Source organism: Hipposideros armiger, unplaced genomic scaffold, assembly GCF_001890085.2.
Source record: "Hipposideros armiger isolate ML-2016 unplaced genomic scaffold, ASM189008v1 scaffold_152, whole genome shotgun sequence".
Lineage (NCBI taxonomy): Eukaryota > Metazoa > Chordata > Mammalia > Chiroptera > Hipposideridae > Hipposideros > Hipposideros armiger.
In genome coordinates, this window is record NW_017731502.1 from 566238 (window position 1) to 588118 (window position 21881).

The following is a 21881-nucleotide window of genomic DNA, read 5'->3' on the forward strand; positions in this document are numbered from 1 at the left end:
TCTTTATGAGCCTAGTTTTAAACCTTCAGTGGACCATATTAGAGTTTTTTAGAAGTGAAAATGCCTCCCTTATGTAGCTCAGACCATTTTCCATCCCCACATTCCAAGACTTTTTGGAAGTCTAGCCATATCTCGCTGGGTTTTGAGCCCAAGTCTCTCTCTACTGGGGAAAAATAGTACTGTGTGTACGTGTCATTGTTCTGATAAAAGGGGCTATTGTTCTGATTCCCCACTCCAAAGAATTGAAGGTCTGATGTGTATATCATAGAACCTTTATTATTTTTCCTCTAAATTCTTAGAAATGTACATAACATCCGTGCTGTAGTTATGACACCATTTATAGACATTTAAAATGCATCTTCATTTATAAATATTTTACATTTGGTCCATAGAACAGATAATTTTACTAAATAATACTGTAATTTTTTTTAAAACAGGCTCTGTATATAGTTTGAATATGTTTATATTACATATATTTTTTATATAGAGATAGATTTACTGGTATTCTGAGAATAAATCCTTATTGCAAAAAAAAAAGCATATATGATAATACAATATCTTTTTCCCTTAAGGGCAAATACTAAAAAAAGTTACACATATTCACAGTTCTCACAGTAATTGTACGACACGTAATATTGTGCTATATAAGTAGGTTTGGATGGAAATCAGTTAGGGGATTCCTTGCCAAACATCTCACGTAGATTTGCTTACAAACATTAAATATACTGCATTTGTCTCAGAAAGACCTGGTGTTAGTGTCACACTGAAGAACAAAGAGAAAGTTAGAAGTCTTCCTGTCCTTATTCTAAAGGAATTCACACAGGATGGGGGGAGGGGTGGGACCATGAGGCACAGTGAAGGGTTCCTTTCAGTCTAAACCCTATAATTTAACAATACAAATGCATTTTGATCATGGATTCACCAGTTGGCATTTGGGATGCTTTAGCAAATGAGATTATTTTACAGATGACCTCAGGAAAAGGATTTGGATTTCCTACACAATATCAAACGAGACTCTATATATCATGGGTGAGGATGAGTGTGTACATGTGTGTACGTTTACATGTGTACAAGTACTTTTTGTTTCCTCTACAATAATGTGCTTAATGTTCTGAGGGTAATATACCTTATTGCAAGAACTGGTATGCTGGTCACTGGTCACTTTTGGATGAAAATGACAAGAGATTAAAAAACCCACAGTCACAGTTATTTACCATAGTTATTAAGAATAAGTCGTAAAACACAGTTTGTGAGCTAACGAGCTAAGGAGCTACAGGGCACAACATACGATTTGCTACATGGGAACCCACCTTCCTGGCAAACGAAAAATGCTGAGTTACTGAGGCTTGCAAGGAACTGTCTTCACCCAATTTGCCGCCACCACCAACACCACCACCATGGAGCCCATTCCGGAAAGGAACAAAAGCTACTCCCGCGGAAGCAGTTTTAATCTCTGAAGCACTTTGGGGGGTTGGAGGGGAGGGCTGGATTAACACTAGCTCCTTAGTTAGTGGGCTGGGTAGATTTTAGTGGCAGTGAGAGGATTCCCACTGAGGAATTGCAGAGAAGGTGAGAAGGCAGCAGCTTTGAATAGGGTGGCAGTGAGGAAGATAGTTCAAGAAAGATCACTGGATCCATTTTGACTCAGGCAGGGACAGAACTTCACCTTGATTTCCCCTGCACCTGTTCTGTGTTCTGTAAAGGTGGGCAGCCTAAGAAAGCCTGGGGCTCCAATAAGGGGACTTCCACAGCGGGATCTTTGGCCCCCACCCAGGAATGGCAATAAAAAAATCAATTGTGCTTGTGGCAGTTTTCCAATGAGCAGGGCAGCAGGGCCCGACTGGAATTGATCGCTGTTGGTCCAGGTGCGATCAGAATGGCCTGGCTAGGAGGGGGCAGGGAAGCTTAGCCACAGAGATGCTGCCTCAGCCTGTGGCAGGGAAAAAGGACACCAGGCAGGCTGCTTGAGAAGCAACTCTGGAAAAGCTGACTGAGGTCCTTGGGGCTTGTTTTAAAGTCAAGCTGCTTCCAGAAGGAGGAAACCAAAAAATGAAAGCTCGGCTGGCTCCCTGCTACTTAAGAGTGAGCTCTCCCTGGAAATCCCCATTGTACAAAATGCCCTTTTCATGTGTACAGAGCCGCGTTCCGACGGAAACGAACTCCTGCAAAGTCCGAGATAACAGTCATGGGTTTCGGCAGTTAAGAGAACAGTCAGGAAAACGACTAAAAGCCAGGCGGGTGCAGCCTCACTGCGTCCCGCTTCCTGGCAGGATAAAAATGATCTACCTTGGCAATCACAAACGCCAAACGCTTGATGCTTATGGGGCCTGGATTACAAGGGTCACCGGTCCACGGGTGCTGGAGCCATCGGGTATCGTTGCTCACGGCAGGGCCCACCGGGGTGAGACTGTTCCCCACCTCCCCTCTCTGGGTGGTGATGGTGTCTGGACTCGCCACTCGAGGTAGGTTGAGATAGACGATATCTTCAGACATCAAGTGGTGGTCATGTTCAGCCAGGTTGCAGGGGGTGAGAATGTGGGGTCGGTGAGCTGCCCCGTACCCCTAGATATAGGCCTCTTTGCTGGCTGAGCCACTAGCCTGGGGCTGCTCTGGACCATTCTCTGGGCGAACAATGTCTTCGCTGGGCTGGATCATGACCTGGATGCGCTGTGGGGACCAGGGAGAATTCAGGCTGGGGTGGAAGGAGACTGGCCACTCTGTGCTGCCACCCTCTTTTCAAGTCTATCTTGTCTGCTCTGCCCTCAAACAGCACCCAGACTCCAGCCACATCCCCATATCCTCCCTACCCTCCAATGCTCCCATGTATACCTCCTCTCACTTGGGTTATAGCAATAACCCCACTGGCCCCCACTTCTATTCTTGACCATCACCCCCTTCATTCTCTTCTCAACACAGCAGTGGGAGGGGTTATGTTTGCGATCACTTCCCTCTACTCCTCAGGACCCAACAATAGCCCCCGTTTCATCTAAATCCTACAAGGCCCCATACAATTTGGCCCCTGTCACCTGAGACCTCAGTGTCCTCCCCTCACCCCCCCCCCCGCGCACTTATTCTACTCTAGCCACGCTGACCTCCTCACACACACCAAGTATGCCCCTGCCTCAGGGCCTTTGCACTTGCTATACCCGCTGTCTGGTATGTCCCTCCTTTCAGATAGTTACACAGCTCCATCTCTACCTCCTTAGGCCTTGGTTCACTTACCTCTTCAGCAAGGCCTCACTCCCTAAACCCCTTACTACTGTAAGTTTCTCCACAGCACTCCTCCCCATCTAATGTGCTTTTATTTTGTTATTTGTTGATCTTCCTCTACTAGAATGTAAGCTCCAAAAGGATGGGATTTTCGCTTGTTTTGTTCAGTGCTGGATCCCCAGCACTGACAATAGTGTCTGGCATATAGTAGGTGTTCAATACATATTTGCTGAATGGATGTATCTCCCACTACCTTCTCTATACACATCCCTTGCAATACTGCCTCATTAAATAACACAATGTCTTCAGACTTGCCTTGTCCTTTCTCACCACTGGTCCTTTGCACAGGCTGTGCTCGCCTCCACAAATGCAGGCCTGATTGCCTTTTGAGGCTCAGCAGAGGATCATGGGAAATGAAAACATTGAACCTGGAGCAGGAAGAAAGGGCTGCAAGCCCCGGCTCTGCTAATAACTTACTGCAAGGAATTGGTAAGTGGTTTCCCCATTGGGCCTCAGTTTCTCCATCTGTGATAGGAGGAGGGTGCCCAGCAACTTCAGGGGCTGCCTGAACACAACCTGCCACCCATCTTCCCTATGCTGCAGACCTGGGAGTCTCTCCTTCTGGCTCTGAGTGGGTCTGGCAGGTATATCTTGGTGGGAAATATGGTTGAGAGCCGCTGATCTGGGTCCTCCCAGCTATAGCCCTCCATAATCTAATTATCCACTCCCCAGTGAAATCTTCCCCACTTCCACTATCAATGCTTCTGGCACCTGTGTACCTCCAGCACTGCCATGTTTCACTCAAGAATTCAATACAATTTAACAGAGAGCTGGCATGGATCTAATGCATGCTGGTGGGCCCCTGCTGGGGCAGCGTGCCTTACATGCTTTATCCTTCCTTGAGGGTAAGACCATGTTTTCTCTTTATCAAGCTCACAAATGATGTCTGGAGTGAGTCCTCAATACATCTGATCCCACCCTTCATCAACTCCAAACCCTCAATGGCTCCCCATTACCTTCAAGATAAAGTCCAAAGTTCTTGTCCTGTTTTTCAAAGCCCTTCATGATCTGGCCTGACCTTCTTACATTCCCAACCTCATCTCTTATCACCCCCCTGTACCCTTCCCCACTCTACCCTCCAGTCACACTGATCAATTTATACCTGTGGGCCTTTCACATGCTTCCCTTCCTCTTCTAGGAACATCCTTTCTGCTTCTACTTTTAACTCTAGCTCATTCTTAGGTCTCTCCTCAGCTACCTCTTCTTTTAGGAAGCCTTCCCTAACCCTCCTCAACCCAGGTAGGGCTAACCAATAGCCATGGTCTACCCCAATCGTGGCACCTCTAGCACTCTATTTCATTGGTATTCACTTGTCTGTCTCCCCAACTAGACAGTGAGCTCCACAAGCGTAGAGGCTATTCCCAGCACAATGGAGGAAGGGCACCAGCGATGCAAAGAGTGGAGAAGGGACTTACCTGCTTCAGGGAGCCCTTTAAGGTGAGGAACATGTAGGCCATGTACCCAGGGATGAGGACCATGGAAGACAGAGCCATGAGCCAGCCCACGCCCTGGCCCCACTTGGGGAAAACATAGCTTCCCATGGTGAGGGGAGTCATCTGCACAGCACTGAAAATGAACACACCCTGGGAGGACGGGGGGAGGGGAAGTCAGTCACCCAGAGTGGACAACCAAGCTCCCTCCCTGGACCCTGCAGCCAACAGGTCTACTGTCCTCCACCCCTTCCCTGAGGCTGACCCTCACAAGGGCCCCAGCATCTTGGGAATCCTGCACCCAAGGCCACTTCTGGTACATAAATTGTCCTCATGCATGATAGAAGAAGGCACCTCCTCTGGGAGGACCAATAGCAAAAGAGCATTCCCCATAAGAACCCATTGAAAAGGACACCCCTCTTCAATATGAAGAAAGTACTCTTTCTGGAAGGACCAATAAAAAAAGGCACCCTCCCTGGAAGAACCAATAGCAAAAGGTGCTTCCTCTGGGAGGACCAATAGAAAAAGGCATCCCTTCCTCCAAGCTAACCAGCTTGGCAAGCCGAACAAGGGTGGATGTCAGCCCTCCAGTCTGCCATTGGCTGGGTGCCATCGTGCAGGACACAACACATGTAGTGGCCTGGCCCCCACACCGAGGACCTGGTGAAACCCCGTCCCAGGCTTGCTCATGCCCCAGCTTCCTCTTTTGGGAAGGAATGGGAGATGCTGAGAATGACAGGCCTCCCAGTATGAATAGTCTGGGCTTCAGAATCAGGCTGACCTGGTTTGAATGCAGCATGCGTTAGTGATGCTTGACCAGGTGAGACCTGGGTCCCTCAGCAGTAAAGTAGGGTAATAATGTCTAATTTGCTAGGTTTGTGAGGATGATGCAATGTGTCCGGTTCATGCAGGGCACAGAATAGATGCTCAGCCGATGGCACGGGGTAGTATTATTAGGAAACAGGGGTCTGGGGCCTCTTCCATATGCCTTTGTCTCTAGAAGTTTCTTTCCAGACCTGAGTTGCCCCAGGGCCTAATACGTCCTCATCCTAACAGAGCTGATCAAGCCTTGTCCTTACCGCCACAATGATTGGGGTGAAGAAAGACCAGCAGAGTTTCCACCAGATGCAAGGCCTGGAGCCAACCATCTCCTGGATGTTGTCATAGAATCGGTTGACACCTGTGACATTTGAAGCAAAAGCAGGCAGGATGGATGAGCTGTGGGCACTACAGGCTAAACTCAACCTGTCACAGTGTGGCCATAGGCAAGTCACCTAACCTGAGCCTCAGTTTCCTCATCTGTAACATGGGCTAATGCTCTAGGGTGGGGGTTCCTTGTTATCTAAGTACTCAGTAACCAAATCCAAACAGCAAGTGGGTTGTGTGGGAAAGCAAGTCACCTTAATGTGAAAATATCTACCAACAATCAGGTATATGTACTTATAAAACGTGTCCCCACCACTCTTATGTCCATCCCAGCCAACATCTCTCCTAGCCATTCCTTTGAAGCCTTGCTGGGCAGAGGTGGTTTTCCCTGATGATCTGATGCTATCAGCAACTGGTGATAGGTTGCAAAGAACTGCAAATCTTGCAAAAACCCGCAGATGTCATGAAGTTCATGAGTGATGTTGGGCACTGCTCCAATTATAAGCCAAGTCATTGCTGGCACTAGGCCAGCTAGAGCTGAGGAAAGGAAAGTGATGGGGAGAGTGAGGTGGCAAAGAAGATACAATGATTATCAAGGACTAAGAGGGGCCCCAGAGAACATTTCTTTCAAACACATCATCTTGTTGTGATAATCAAAGTGTGGGGAAGGACATCCTTTGACTATCATGCTGTTGGGTCTGGAAACTTAGGCCACGAAATAAACAAATGAAATCATTGTTTCCTTCATGCTTTGCTCTAAGATAGTGCATACTTTTAATTATAGCCTAACTTTAAAAACTAATTTAACTTTAGATTTTTTTTTTGTAGGTTAGGTTTCCCTTTTCTAAATAAAATCTCAAACAAACCATTTTATCCCAAAATTTATGAATAAATTTTGGTTCCTTTTAATTAATTAATTAATTTATTTATTTATTATCGTTCCCATTTTAAATGAGTTTATTTAACTGTTCTTCTTATGGTATCTTCTGAACATGGGACCTCCTGTGCTAACATCATTGAATTGTTGTGAGGACTAAATAAATTAATGCATGCAAAGGGCCTGTGTTCAAGTTGTATTGGTGAATGATGATTGAAGAAAGGAATGAATGAGTGAATGAATGACGGAAGGAGAGGTTGATGCTTACCGTAAAACCAGGAAATGGAGACACATTCAAAGAACACGAGGAACAGCAGGCTCATGCCACTGGCAGAGTAGTAATCAAAAAGCTTGAAAACATAAATGCCCCCCTGCAAGAGGAAAAGCAGTGAGAGTGAGGCCACTTTCTCCAGCGCCCAGGGCATTCGGTTCACAGTTCACAAACTGGGTTTCGCAGTCTGACGAGGTTAGGGTTAGGCTACCCTGCAGCAAGAAGGCTGTGGGTAGATCTGAGGAAGCACTAAGGGCATTGGGACTCTGAGAGGATGTGCATGTTGACTCTCTGGGGTTTGGGAAGAAAATGTCTGGGGGTGAGGGAAATGCCCCATTTCTGGTAAGGCTGGAGGGCAGAAAGTAGAGCTGGTCACCAGAGCCATCTGTCTACAATGTTAAACCAGTCACGGCCCTCCCCTGCTTAAAACCCTCCATGGCTCAAGTAAGACAATAACATAACATATCACTAAGTAGAGAGATAGAAAATCAAATAATAAAATAAAATCCAAATGCCTTGTACTTCAAGGTCCTGCATGATCTGGTTCTGCATCCCCCACTTACCTACCCCTCACTCCCTCTGCCCTGTCACACTGGCCTTCCTTCTGTTCCTCAAGCTCATCAGGCCTATTCCCACCTCAGGGCCTTTGCACCTGCTGTACTTTCCTCCCCTAGCTACATCTTCCCCTGGCTGGCTCTTCTTCACCATTTCAGTCTCAGTTTAACGATCACTTCTTCAGAGGGACCTCTCCTTACTACTCTGTCTGAGGTAGCATCCTTGCTGGTCATTCTCTGTCCCACTATCCCCTTTTCTTTGTGGCCTTTAATGATCTCCATTTGTATGTCAGTCTTGTCCACCAAGTTAATTTGTCATGTTAACTGCTGACATCTCCAGTGTCATGCCAGACCCATAAGAGATGTTCAGCAATGATGAAGGAATGAATGAACAGTCATTCTGGGTCTGAACTATCTTTGGATCGGGGTGGTTTTGTGGATCATAAATCAGATCCATAGCGCTGAGCTCATGGCTTTAGGGTCATTTATATTTATTGTACAATTCATCAGTTTTGTGCCTGTCTTCTGAGTAGACGGGGAAGGCCTTGAGTGCAGAAAGCATTGCTTATTAATATCGACAGAAAAGGAAAAGTGAAAGTGAGAGGAAGGGGCAGTGTCAACTTCAAAGGCCCAACTCCACCTTGACCCTCCACTTAATTTTTGAGAGTCTTTCGAAACTCAGTCCCTGCATCCCTTCCTCTAGGAAGCAGTCCCTGTTGCCCCAGGCCTGGTAAAGGGCTGTATTCTCTAGCTCTGTCCTATCATTTCTAACTCAGTGTCTGTGTCTCCCACCAGCCCAGGGGCCCCTCGAGGGCAGGAACCCCATCTGACTCCTTGGCATGTGTGCCAGGCCAGGCACGAAGAAGGTGCTCAATGAATGGATGGCAGGAGGAGAAGACAAGGCCAGCATGAAGAGAGCCTGGGGGTGGCCCTGGGGCTGACAGCCAGGGCCAGGTGCTGATGGTGCTCACCTGGGTGATGTTAGAGAGGCCGATCAGGTAGGAGACGACACAGACGGCAGCAATGAAGAGCTCCCTGCGATTGCGGAGGAGTCTGGGGTACTCGTCCACCAGGGCCGTGATGAAGCCCTCCACGGTGCAGAACTTCAGGGGGAGTGGAGGTCAGCCACCCGCAGTAGGCCCCAGCCCCAACCCACATGAAACCCGATTCTCTGGGCGAAGACCATAGAGCCTGGCAACACTGGGGCAGCAGGGTCAGAGAGCTCCAGGGTCTAAGCCTGATCTGCCTCCGCCTCCCTTTGTGATCTCAGGAGAGTCCCTTCCCTCCGGGCACATGTTTCCCCATCTGGAAAATGGGGAAGGCGGCTGAGCTGTTCCCTGAACTTTCATCAGGCGGAGCATTCTAGGGGTCTGAAACTCTTGACCATCTTCCCTGGGGCCTAGGGCATTAGCCTCCTCTCCCTGCTTGCTCCCGGATAGGTGAGGCTGGGTGGGGGCTCCTCAAGGTGCCAGGGAGGATGTGCTTACCTGGCTGTCAATGCCCAACATCAGCAGCATTGAGAAGAAGAGGATGGCCCAGAGGGGAGAGATGGGCAGCTGGGTCACTGCCTCTGGGTACGCCAGGAACGCAAGCCCAGGGCCTGTGGGGGAAAGGGCATAAAAGGAGAAAGAAATAAAAGGTACTGAGCACCTACAGCATACCCAGCACACACCCTTTTCTAAGCTTTAATTCATTTCATCTTTGGAGTGAGTGTAGTCAGTCCCCTTTTTCTACATGAGGGAACAGTGTGTGTAGCGGGGGAGGCAATAGGGTGGTGTCCAGAGGCAAGGGGACCAGTGAGTTGAGATGAGGGGCTGTGGTAGCCTGGCCAGCAGTGAGATTAGGCCCTCAGTGGGGAACGTTCCTGTCCACACGACCAGCCCAGTTCTCCATGACAGGGAAGGGGCAAGTCATGTTACCTCTCTGAACCCAGAACCTCTGCCGTGTACATAGCAGTCCCTCACGTTTGCTGATTTCCTGGCTGAGCAGGGAAGGGCAGAGTTGCCTGGGTTTTTCCTTGGATACTGTGGCATGGATGACTGTGTGGCACGTAGAGTGGGCACAGCCCACTTGGTGATAACATTTTTGGAACTTGGACAAATGCACTGATTTGGGTGCCTTGTGTCATGGTGGTGAACATGGCTGAGTTGGACCAGAGTTTCTATCCCAGAGGAGCAAGAGTGGGTCTTCTTCCCCCAGGTGTCCAGGATTATGCTGGAAGTGACAGTAGGGCCAGGCTTTGCAATCAGCCATGTCTGGACTCATGTCTAAAGTTCCACCATTTTCTAGCTCCCTGATCTTGGCCAGGTGACCTCATAGTGTTGTGAAGATGCAGGGATACAGTCCACATAAATGCTCAGTGTCCTGCCTGGCATATAGTGACCTCAATGCTAGAGAGCCAAGGTGTTGGTGATATAATGACTGTAAAGGCCAGCACGGTTAGCTTCTCCCTCTCCCTAAGCCCTGGCCCTCCACTGTGCAACGCTGACCTGAGGCTGCCACATCAGCAATGGACCTTTTGGTGACATGGGCCATGAAGCCCACAATGGAGAAGATGACAAATCCTGCGAACATGCTGGTGCACGAATTGATGCAGCAGACAATGATGGAGTCCCTGCAGAGAGAAGGGCACAGTCAGAAGGGCATGGCTGGCAGGAAGGTGAGCTACTGGTCAGTAGTTAGTAAGGGGCTGGGTGGAAGAGGGTGCCTGGGAGTGGGGCTACAGGGCAGGTTGGTCCACCCCCCCCCCCGCATCCACAGGGGAGGGACTGAATCAGAAGTAGTGGCCAGAAGAGATTGGCTCTGAGAGGGGTGGGGCTGACAGTGGAGAAAGACCAGGGGGCGCGGCCGCAGTGGGGCGTGGCCGGGAACGAAGGGACTCCTGTGCTCTCCCACCTATAGACATTGTTGTGGAAAGAGTTGTAGCTTCCAAGAGCGATCAAGGATCCCAGGCCCAGCCCGTAGGAGAAGAATATCTGGGTAGCTGCATCCAGCCACACCTATAGGTAGAGTGATCAAAAAATAGTTAAAATTATAATCAGAGCCACAGTGCCTTAGGGTTCTTTTACATGTGCAAATCCGTTCGAGGTGGGAAGAATCCCAGTTTTCATCGGAGGGTCAGAGAGGTGTAGGAACTTATCCTAAAGCTATTAAACGGCGGCTCAGGACTCAGGTGTGCTGCTAACCCAGCCGGTGCCCTCCAGGACTGGAGTCCAGGAGGGCCGCTCACCTCGGAGTCAGACAGCTTGCGGAAATTGGGCGTGATGTAGAAGAGGATACCCTCCCTGGCACCGGGCAGCGTCACTCCTCGGAAGAACAGGATGATCAACATGATGTAGGGGTACGTGGCTGAGAAGTAGACCACCTGGGAGGAAAGTGGGTGATGCAGTCACGCCCCCTTCAGAGGACCCATGCTTCCCCCTGCCCCACTTCACCTACATTTGTACCTGTTGTGGTTCTGGGCTTGGTTCCGGTTTGTCTTCCTCCAGGAAGCCTTTCTAGGTTTCTAATCTGCTCTGCTTGGCCACTTTTCTGCAGCCTCTCCTAGGAGTCTGAACCAACCAGCTCAGACCCCAGTTTTTCGTTTTTCCCTTCCCCTACCCCTCCTATTTTTTGATTTCTGTTTAAATTTATTCAAGTAATCCATGTGGTGAAAGGAAATTTTTAAAAAATTACACCACACACACACACACACACACACACACACACACACACAATTAAAGTTCCTTTAAACAGCCCCTAGAATGTAAGTTACATGAGGGACAGGGCTTGTCTTGTTCACGTCTGTTTTCCCAGTGCCCAGAACGGTCCATGGTATACAGTAGACACTCAGTAAATGCCTGACAAATACATAAATGCGCAGATTTAACATTTTACTGTTCCTCTTTTGAGACTTTCTTTTGCACATATGATCACATTTTCTTACAAGATGAGGCTCAAATTATTACTTGCCTTCTCATTTGACATGTTTCAAGTTTAAAAACACACAGTATATACAGCTTTGTTTCTTGTTTTGTTTACCAAAGATTATTCTATCGTCTCATTACAATGTGATTTTTAATTATATAAAATAGTCCCTCAGGAGGTTTCACCATCCTTTTGAAAGTTTCCCCCACTGTTATCCACTGAGGTTATTTCCGATTCTACATTGGCCAGCCCTGTATATAAAACTTTGTCTATAAAAGTAGACAAATTATACTAAAATATTACTAACAAATGACACTAAAAAAATTAGACTAGTCTTGGGAAAAATTTCTAGAAGTGGAATTACTGAGAAAAAATGAATACGCTTCTCAAAGGCTTTTAATCTATATTGCCTAATTATCTTCCAGAAATTGAACTTTGTCCAGCATTACAGAGGGTGCCTATCCTTCAAAGATGCCAGCACTGAGTATAATCATCTTAAAAATTATTTTTTGCCAAATTGATAATCAAAAGACTGAGATCATTGTATGAAATTGCATTTCTTTGCTCCCTACTGTAAAAGAGCAATTTTCAAGTTCAATGACCTCTGTATCTCTGAGTCATGCTCAGCATAAATTGTTCTCTGGTTTAGTTTCATCTCCCTGACTTGACTCTGAGATTCTTCCGAGTTAGAAAAAGCAGCCATGATCCCGTAGAAAATCCACTGTACTTGCAATTAGTATAAGGGGATTCAAAACCCTCTGTGTCACCTATAAGTTGTGTGACATTGGGTCGATTTCTTATCCTCCCTGAGCCTAGCGTTTTCTTGTCTGGAAAATGCATACAATCAACCTTACTACTCAGAAAGCTTGGTTGCATGAGAACATACATCACGTTTAATATATGTTGCCTAGATCTTGCACTTCAATGTGTCTTCCATGTTCAGCATGGAACTAGGTAGACAGTAGGTGCTCAGTAAATGCTTATGGATGGATTGGTCGACTCACTCAAAAGATGCAGTGAGAGAGGCCCTACTCTCTGTCCCCAAGAAGTAGTTAGTCTACTAATATAGCAGGAACTCTAGATACCACACCAAAACAATTATAATTGATGTCATGTATGGAGTGCCTACTATGTGTTAGGCATATGATACATACTCTGCATAGATTATCCCCCTACAGTCTTTGTGACAACCCTGTAAGGTACTATTATTGTAACCACTTAACAGGTGAAGAGACTGAGGCTCAGAGAAGTGACGTTCAGAGTGAGGCTCAGAGACTTGCCCAAGAGCACACAGGTAGGAACCAGGGGATTGAGATTCAAACTTAGCTGTCTCTTCCAAAGCTCTTATGCCTACATTCTTTTGCTTCTGAAAGTTGGGCCAGGAGACACCTGTGCCCTCCTTCTGCCTGCCTAGCCTAGGGACAGAGCAAAGCTGTTTGACACCAGCCTTGAATCTGAGAACCTGTTGGGTCCAAAGGTCCCACCAGACTGAAATAGGACAGCTTTTCATCAGCTGTGCCCATGCCCAAGTGTGGACTTCATTAAAGTTATGTTTTGCTAGTACAACTTGTTAGGTAGTCTGGACCTCTCTGTCTCCAGTCTTATTCAGTTCAAATTCATTCTCCTCTTTACTTGTTTGACCCTCAAATGACACACTTGCCCTGAGTCCTTCAGGCCAAGGCCGGTGAGAGACTTTGCCACCTTCTGTCCCCAGACTCATGGGATGGGGCGTAAGGGGGAAAGAGGTGGGGGTGAGGCCAATTTCACTCCCCGCAGTTTGATCAGCAAGCTCCTCGGATGTCTCCAGGCTGGACACCCCAGCTTGGTCTGGCTCTGCCCTTGCCAATAATAAAAACAAAAAACAATAACTCCCTGTGCTAGTTGCTGAGTGCTTTACAAAATCACTGTCTCATTTGATTTGCATAACAAACCAATGGATAAGCATAGATGTTAGCCCCATTTTAGAGAAGGAAACTGAGTTTCAGAGAGGTGAAGTGACTTGATGGAGGTCACACAGCCAAATCAATCGCCGAGTTGGGATCTGAACTCAGGACTGTTTGAATACAAGGCCTGAGTATTCAGCCATTAATCACTCCATCTCTGTTGTACCTCTAAGGCTGGGATGTGGAATGTTCACCCGGGGATCTCCCACCCGCCTAGAACAAGGCATGGAACAGAGTAGATGCTCAGGGACCGTTTGTTCAACGGTCCATGAGCAACATTTGCCCTGTTTTTCGGTGGCTCTACCAGGCCCTGGGGAATCGTAAGAGACTTACCATGAACCTGGCACTGCGTTAAGGGCATGATTTGCATTATTTCCTTTAATCCTCACACCTGCCTGAAAGGTAGGTAATATTATTCCCATTGTACAGGAAAGAAAACTGAGGCACAGAGAGATGAAGGGCTCCTGGGAGGTACAGACTTCCTGTCCAGGGCAGAGATCCTTTTGTAGATCCATCCCCTTCTAGTTCCCACTGTGCACATCTCTTACCTTTCCAGTCCAGCCGACACCCTTCCAGATACAGAAGTACACAAGGATCCAGGCGATGGCCAGGGTGATGGCCAGAGGCCAGCGGATCTGACCTGGCTTATCCAGCCCATCTGTCATCTGATGCATGTTGCGCCTGGTGGGACAGTGGAGGGAGAAGAAAGTCATGTGGGGCTGGCAGGGGCTCGAGTGGGGAGAGGGCGTGGACATGGGCAATAGCCTCCACTGTGATTGTGCTGACATCTGTGCTCACGGAGATCCAAGAGCTGGGTGGGGACTGTGGGGCCCATTACACTGACTGGTGGAAAGTGCTGACTGGCCAGTGCCTTAGGTCAACCACCGTTGTTGTTCACCTGGATGGCTGCAGTAGCCTCCTAGCAGTGTGCCTTCACTTTCACACTGTTCCCATTCCCGGCCCAGGGATCCTTCTAAACTGCAAGTCTGGTCCCGTCATTCCTCTGCTTAAAAGTCTGCAGTGAATACTACTGTTCTCAGTATGAAGCCCAAACTCTCCAGGTGGACCTTGCAAAGCCTTCCTGAGCTGGCCCCTGCTTGTCTCTCTCGTCTCAGCTCTCACCGCAGCCTCCTCAAACTCTCATAAGACTGGACAGTTTGTCACTTCCTCACCCCAGCCTTGCTTACTCTCTCTCGCCTGCCCCCAAGCCTTCACGCACACTCTTCCGTGTGCTAACTCCTGTCTTCCCAACACTGTTTTTCATCTTTAGATGTCACTCCTCACCTAGGCTGGTCCAGGCACCTCCCTGGTGCCCCCACAGCTACCTGCGTGCCCCTCCTCTTAGCACTGGTCACCTGGTGCTGCCCCTGCCTGTTTGCTTACTCATGTCTCCCACCAGACTGGCAGGTAGGTGCTCAAGAAATGTTCACTGAATAAATAGCTGAATGAAAAGCCTAGATACATGTGGGACAACTACTGGGTGGTCGGAAAAGTCATGACATATTTTTTCTGTTTTTCGTTGCAAAAATGCGTCATGACTTTTCTGACACCCCAATATATGTGGGAGATGCCCGAAAGCGGAACCAGTTGGAACAGAATTTGATTTATATCTGTAAGGAAGGACACAGTTTAGCTAAGGTCGGTTTAGCACAAAGAGATTTGGCATCATGTGTTCTGACACCTGCTGACAACGGCTCCTCCTGGCAGCTTATCTAAGATGCAGTGGAACCTTCCAGGTTGCTCCCAGACCCTTTCAAGCTGCCAAGCACACACGCTTCCTCCATGCCAAAGAGATTTGGGTCCTAGGACCTCATTTTGGAAAACGAATGCCCCCAACACGCATCTTGTATGATGCGCTCCCCTGAAGATACAATCAGCATGGCCTTCACTATGGAGTGTGTGTGTGTGTGTGTGTGTGTGTGTGTGTGTCTTTATTCCAAGTGACTCTGGGTTTCTAAGTAGACTGGACTGGTTTTCAGGATGAATTGGGACTTTACTGGCCTCTCCTGGTGATTCTTCTCCGCCTATGATCGTTATTCCCCTCACTGGCCACTGGCCAACCTTCTCTACCCTGCTCCGTGTCCTGAAGCTGATGGCTATGGCTGCATCACTGGCTCCCTTGCCCTCCAACTTCTGCTGGGTTTGACCAATGGCAGGTGTGCGGAGGGCGGGAGGAGAGAAAGGTCCGGGAGGTATTCTCCCCGCTGGCTGTGGCTTTATCTGCAGCCAGATTTCCCTACTGAAGGTCACAGTGTATGTCTAGTGGCCCCTTCCAGGGTCCAGTTCTTTCTGGGGGGAAGGGGAAGGGGCTTCACCCTCTCTGTGATTCCCTTAGCCTCTCCCATCTCTCCACGAATAGTCCTTCACTTAGCTTTCTCATCAGCCTTTGGAGGGTACCTCTGTGCCTGCTGGCCCTGGCTGATACGACCCCCCCACACACCATGGATGGCCCCATACTCACTCCCAGAACTCCACCACGGCACTGGTCATGTTGGTGGTGTTCAAGATGCTGTAGTTGGAGAAGCAGCGGTCTGTGTTCCAGGGGTTGTCACACTGTTTCCACGGCAGTGACTGCAAAGACACAGTGGCACAGACAAACCCCATTGAGCCGCCTGGGGCTGGCAACAGTGGTCCCAGCACACCCCATCTATCTACCCTCACCGTAACCTGAGCCTCCTCAGTCATTATTTCACCTCCCCTTACTGACAGCTTCCAGAAGCAGGGCACACTGTGAGCCCCATTTCAGAGACCAGAAAGGGGCAGCAACTTGCTCAAGACCACACAGCTCCTGCGTCACACCGCTCAGATTTGAACCTCTAACTTTTCACTCTGATCTAGAGTCACATGTGTTATCCATTACGCCAATGGCCCACAGCTAACTTTTCACTCTGAAAACCAGCTTTCCTAGCTGCCTCATAAGGTTTCATGTGTCCATCCTGGGGCCACTTCCCAGCTACTCAACCTTGGGCAAGAGACCTCACCCATCTGATCCTGTGCATGCTGATAGGAACAGTGAACACTTACAGTGCTTGTTCTTTGCCAGGTACAGATCCAAGCACTGTATACACATTTACTCCTTAATCCTCACAGCTCCTAGGAGGCAGGTTTCCCTTTAACCATCATTTTATACACGAGGACACTGAGGTTCAGAGAGGTTAAGTCTCATTCCCAAAGTTCCCACACCTGGTCTATCATAGTAGGGTCAGGATTTGAACCTGGGTCCATATGAAGTGGGGTAACAATGCCCATTTTAGAGGGGTGTCATGAGGATTACAGGTTAGCCCACACAAAGTGCCTGGCTCAGAGCAGGGGCTCAGATCACAGTGCTATAATTGTGGGGAGACCAGGGCTGCTGAAGACTATGCCCACAACCCGAGGAATGGCCCTGTCAGCAGAATGGTGGTCCCAGTGGATGGAGGGTGGGCTCTGGGTCTAGCTCTTTCTGGAGGGGTGGTCGGAGGAGCCACTCACCATAGTAAAGGAATTGTACAGGTAGTAGATGGCCCAGGAGATGATAACAATGTAGTAGATGTTCAGCCAGAAGGACAACACAGCAGCGGCAAGACCCACCCCTGGGAGTGGATATACCATCATGACATTCATTTAATAGCGATAACTGCCCCAGTGCATGTCTCTGCTATCATTTCCCACATTTACAATTTCATGGGGCTTTGGAGAGAGGCAGGAACTTGGCTACGGTCACATGCATCTGGCAAGTGAGGGAACCAGGCCTTGCGTCTGCCACACACACACACACACACACACACACACACACAGGCTGGGCTGGGACTGAGCTTGCTAGGCAAGCATAATTGTCCATGTGTCCACCTGAGTGTCTGTCAGCACTGAGCAAGGAAGCAAAGAAAGTCACACCCAGCCCCTGCCAGGAAAACAAGCTCACAGAACAAGGCAGGCTAATGTGAGCATGGGGGCGTCTGGACGGGGTCGTCCTCTCCACCTCCACCACCCTAGGTTCTGGCCAGCATCACCACCTGTTACCTGGGCCCTTGTAAGAGCTCCACTTTGCTCAGATGTGGCAAAGCAGCTCCCTCTGTCTAGAGAGGCCGGGGTGGTGGGAAGGCCCTGGCTTCACCACCGTCCTGTGGGTGGGATCACATCACGACCCACAGCCCCACTCTGCAGACTTACCCTTGAACATAGGGGCCAGCTTCCACACTCCCAGGCCCCCGATGGACGTGTACTGGCCTAGGGAGCACTCCAGCAGGAAGAGTGGGACCCCCGCAAAGATGAGCGTCAGGAAGTAGGGGATCAGGAATGCTCCTGCAAGGTTGAGAAGAGAGATGCTTGTGGCCCCACAGCTTTGGAGAAACCCAGGTCAGAGAGACCACCATAGCAGGGCACTCTGTGGTCCCAGCCATGACTCCCTTACACTCTGCCTCAAAAGCAGCACCCACAGCCAAAGCGAGGCCCAAGAATGTCCTTTGCTCAAAGAATATCCCCTACACTTTGCAAATGTAGAGGTCAACTTTTTGATATCATTGACAGAGGACAATCACCCTTTGGGAATCCTTTGGTAAAAGGACAAGAAACAGGAAGTGGGGCCTGACACTCCTTTCAGAGTTTTTTAGAGGATCCATTCCCCTAAGGGTGCCCCAGAAAACATCTATGAGGGACACTTTCTGTGGGGTCCGGGCCCAGCTGGTAGGTGGCCAGGCCAGCACCTACCGCCACCGTTTTTTCCGCAGAGATAGGGGAATCTCCAGACGTTGCCCAGGCCGATGGCGTAGCCCACACAGGACATGAGGAAGTCAAAGCGGCCCTTCCACGTGTCCCGGTCTGGAAGGTCCGCTGCCTTCTTCTGCACCTTGACCACCAGGGTTTTGGGCTTGTCATTGGCCACGGGGACCTCGCTGACCTCCGTGGAGATCTGCCCGTCAGCCACCTTGCTGCCATTGGTCGCCATGTCTCGGAGTTTGGACACAGGGGTCCTGGCAGATGGACGTGCAGTGTCAGCCCCGGTCCACGTGGACAGCAGTTTTGCGGCTCAAGGTCACCCTAGAACAGAGGGCTGGGGTGACAGGCAATGAGGGGAGCAAGATTCTGGAGTTCCCCCAAAATAACAAAAACAAAATAACCCACACAAAAAAACTAAGGGCCCAGATGGACTCATGTCCTGTTGGGGAGACTACTTCATAGTCAGTGAAGAGGCCTGACCACCGCACTGTATTTCTGAAACTGATGTTGAATAAGATTGTATGTCAACTATAATTATATATACATTTAATCTCGGGACATGGAATAGAGAGGGGGATTGGAATCAATGGAATTATAATAGATAAGCATGATATCGGGGGTGGGAGGGCAATACATGGGGGAAGGGGGGTTGTTACTCTGTGAGGGTGAAAAGGATAACTATTGCATTGTTCTGTACACCTGAAACTAACAATAAAAACAAAACAAAACAAAACAAAAAAAACTAAGGGCCCAAGAAAGCTCTCCCATAAGCCCTCTCCCTCCTGCCAGCCCCTGCTCCCAGAGGAAGGGAGGTAGGTGCCTTTTGTTTCCAAAGACAACATGTGAGGATGTGGTCTGTTGTCTTCTGGGCTAACTCCAACTCTGGCCATCTGTGTCATGTGCCCTCCATTATGTGTCCTGCTCAGAGGAGAAACATGAGGTGACCAAACTTCCAAATGGAAATATTAAGTGCTCCTCATCCTTGCCTCCCTGGATTCGATCATTATTTTCATTCCCTGACGCCATAAAAGCCATGGCAGGATAAGCTATGGTGGATCTGAACGCGGGCTGAACAGGGAAGTGTGCTGGCTGCAGGTGATGGGTGGAGGCGGTATATGAGCACAGACTGACCCTGACCATGTCCGAAGTCCTCTTTACCACTTTCAAGCTGTGTGACTTTGAGTAAACGTCTTAAACTCTCTGGGCCCCACTCTCCCTATCTTTTTAAATTGAGGATGATAATATAGGTTGCCCCTCATCAGGTTGTTGTTCTTTCCTTATTCAGTGAAGCGCCCTCTACCTGGCAAATGGTGAGGACTTGTTGCTATTTCATCAGCAGTTCCAAAGCCTGGCTGTTTTTCCAAGTCATTTGGGGAGCTTTATAAAGACACACTCCCAGGCCCCACCCCACATGTACCTCATCAGAATCTCTAGATGAGCCCCAAATCTATACTGTTAACAAATTCCTGAAAGGAGATTCTCATGCATGGAGCCTAGCTCCAGCCCTCAGGTGAGGAAGGACCACTGGCTTATATGACCTCTCTGACCCTTGGTCACCCCAGATGTTCTATCTATATTACCCCTTGCTCACCTCTAGTTCCAGAGGCAGTGAGGGGTTGAGGACAGTGTGTGACATGGGACTCAGTCCAGTCCTGGGTTCAAATCTCCAGTCTGCCTTTTACCAGCGGAATGACTCAAAGTACTACCCTTAATTGCTCTAGCCTCAGTCTCCCCATCTATAAAATGGGGTTAATGCTATCTGGCTTGTAGAATCGTGGCAAAAATGAGCTTTAATGCCTGTATGAGTGCTTTTCACCTGACCAGTTTGGAAAGAGAACTCCATCGATGATTGTGATTTTGGTTGCTGATGTTACCTGGTGATTTTCTGCGGTGGGTCAGCTCCAGAGCAGCCCCCTCTGCAATCTCTGGGCGACAGCCTGCAAAGCAGAGGAAAGGAGGGACGGTGAGCTGGCAGGCAGCGCTGATGGGCAGCCCTGGGCAGACAGCAGCAGGGGTGCAGGAAGCCTACCAGCATCTGGGCTGTATACAAGTCCCTCGGAGCCACCCAGCTGGGGTGACCTCAGAGAGTCTACGAAGCGTGGCTGGCCCACAGGGTGCAGGGAACATGCAGGAGTGAGGTCCACTGCCCTCGGGCAGCTGTGGGGGTAGGTATGGGGGCACCATGAAGAAAACGTTCCATAATTTTATCAGCAGGAAAAGATAAATCACAGAGGGGCTGCATCTCCTCAGGGCCCCACTGGGAGTCAAGGAATGCAGCTGATATTTTTCTGCGTCCTCCATCCAACCTTGCAGTAACTGTGAAAGACCATGTAAGAATATGGGAAAGAGCCCCTTGGTATGTGGAGCGAGAAAAGCAGGTGTTAAACAGTTTATTGGTATGATCCTATTTTTGCCTCGTCCCTAAATCTATTAAAAAACAAAAACAAAAACACTGAAGGGTATACCTTCATATGTCACCAGTGATTAGTTTATATGTGATTCTTTTCTTATTTTTTTGCTCTTTTCTGGATTTTGAGAATTACTTTGTAGTTTCTATGCAAATTTATAAATAAAATATATTTCTAAATTTCTACAAAAAATTTTTTAAATTAAGAAAAATCACAGAATAAACTATGGAACCCTTAGAGCAAACAGGAACGTGTGACACACTGGTCTGTGTACTCTCAGAGCTGAGTCAAAGCAACGTGTGGCCACTGCCCCAAATGGCTTCCTCCCCTCAGCTCTGCCCTGCTGGGGAGACCCAGGTTTGCCGTGCACTCACCTTCCAGCCCCTCGCATGCAGTCCCCATTACCAAACACCATTGCCTCTTCCTAGAGCTCGCAGAGAACCAGACCACCTTCGGACAATCCAAGCTTTATTGCCAACCCTGCTTCTTGTTCTCAAAGATGACCCACAGGTTTGTCTCAATGCCCATCTGGCCTGGGCGTGGCACTGCCAGAAGGATCTCTAGACTCAGATAGGGTGACCACCTTGCATCATCAGGAATGGCAGGAGGCAGCAGGCAGGTGATTCTATGGTCTACCATGGAGTCTTGGGATATGCAGGGGAGAGAGCAGCCTCAGAAAAGTGGGGGAGGCTAAAGCGGACTTCCTTTGGGGGATCATTATCTGTGAAAATAATGATGCTCTTAACTGTCCCCATGATCTACCCTTGTGTGCTCCAGCCACCATGTTTGTTTAAAATGACCCAGTCACCTCAGACCAGGGCTGATCACCTGACCCTGGCTAGCCAATCAAAGTTCCTTCCCTGGGAATTTGACACTGGGCAGAGAAAGAAGGCCAGTCCCCCCGGCAACTTGTTACCACTGAGGCGGCCATCTTCTGACAAGCTTGCACTCATAGCAGCAGAGAGAGTTGGTCTGCTGAGAGGGAAAGCAGAGACCAAAAGATGGAGAGAGTCTTGAAGGCATTCTACTTTGTGGTTCCAGGCTTTCTTAAGACTGGCTACACTCCCGCTGCTAAGAGTTTACAAAGCCATCCCACAATCAAAATATAAGTTCCCCATTTTTGCTTACATTGGCTTAGGGGATTCCTGCTCCAATCTCGAATCTCTGCACACACCCTCCTACCACCTGACCAAGTTCTCAGGAATGTCCGTGGCCTGTGGGAACAACAACTTCTGGTCTCAACTCTGGATTTACTTGTTGACTATCATGAAGACTCAAACCAAACTCCAAAACCTACCAGGTTTTTCAAACTGGTGCTGTGCCCTGGATCCTAGGATCACTTGCCACCATTCAGGGCGAGAGAGAGAGAGAGAGAGAGAAA

General features: G+C 48.8%; 1 protein-coding gene across 3 annotated transcripts in view; it reads right to left on the reverse strand.

Annotated features, from left to right (window-relative positions):
* Positions 1 to 256: 256 nt before the first annotated feature.
* The window catches only part of SLC6A1 (solute carrier family 6 member 1), a 42345-nt gene continuing 20720 nt past the window's right edge, over positions 257 to 21881 (reverse strand). Inside the window, exons 2-16 of one of the 3 annotated variants that reach the window (XM_019651141.1) lie at positions 19967 to 20029; positions 18084 to 18413; positions 17547 to 17678; positions 16869 to 16969; positions 15859 to 15968; positions 13946 to 14078; positions 10778 to 10912; positions 10444 to 10547; positions 10038 to 10162; positions 9036 to 9148; positions 8520 to 8651; positions 6992 to 7094; positions 5780 to 5880; positions 4686 to 4853; positions 257 to 2667 (exon numbers count right to left, since the gene is read on the reverse strand). In XM_019651141.1, the coding sequence (XP_019506686.1) occupies positions 2563 to 2667; positions 4686 to 4853; positions 5780 to 5880; positions 6992 to 7094; positions 8520 to 8651; positions 9036 to 9148; positions 10038 to 10162; positions 10444 to 10547; positions 10778 to 10912; positions 13946 to 14078; positions 15859 to 15968; positions 16869 to 16969; positions 17547 to 17678; positions 18084 to 18321 (1800 nt within the window). In that variant the 5' untranslated portion in view covers positions 18322 to 18413; positions 19967 to 20029 and the 3' untranslated portion in view covers positions 257 to 2562. Of the gene's footprint in view, positions 2668 to 3154; positions 3658 to 4685; positions 4854 to 5779; positions 5881 to 6991; positions 7095 to 8519; positions 8652 to 9035; positions 9149 to 10037; positions 10163 to 10443; positions 10548 to 10777; positions 10913 to 13945; positions 14079 to 15858; positions 15969 to 16868; positions 16970 to 17546; positions 17679 to 18083; positions 18427 to 19966; positions 20030 to 21881 lie in introns of those variants that run through there. The other 2 variants (XM_019651140.1, XM_019651142.1) reach the window with 2 other exon arrangements.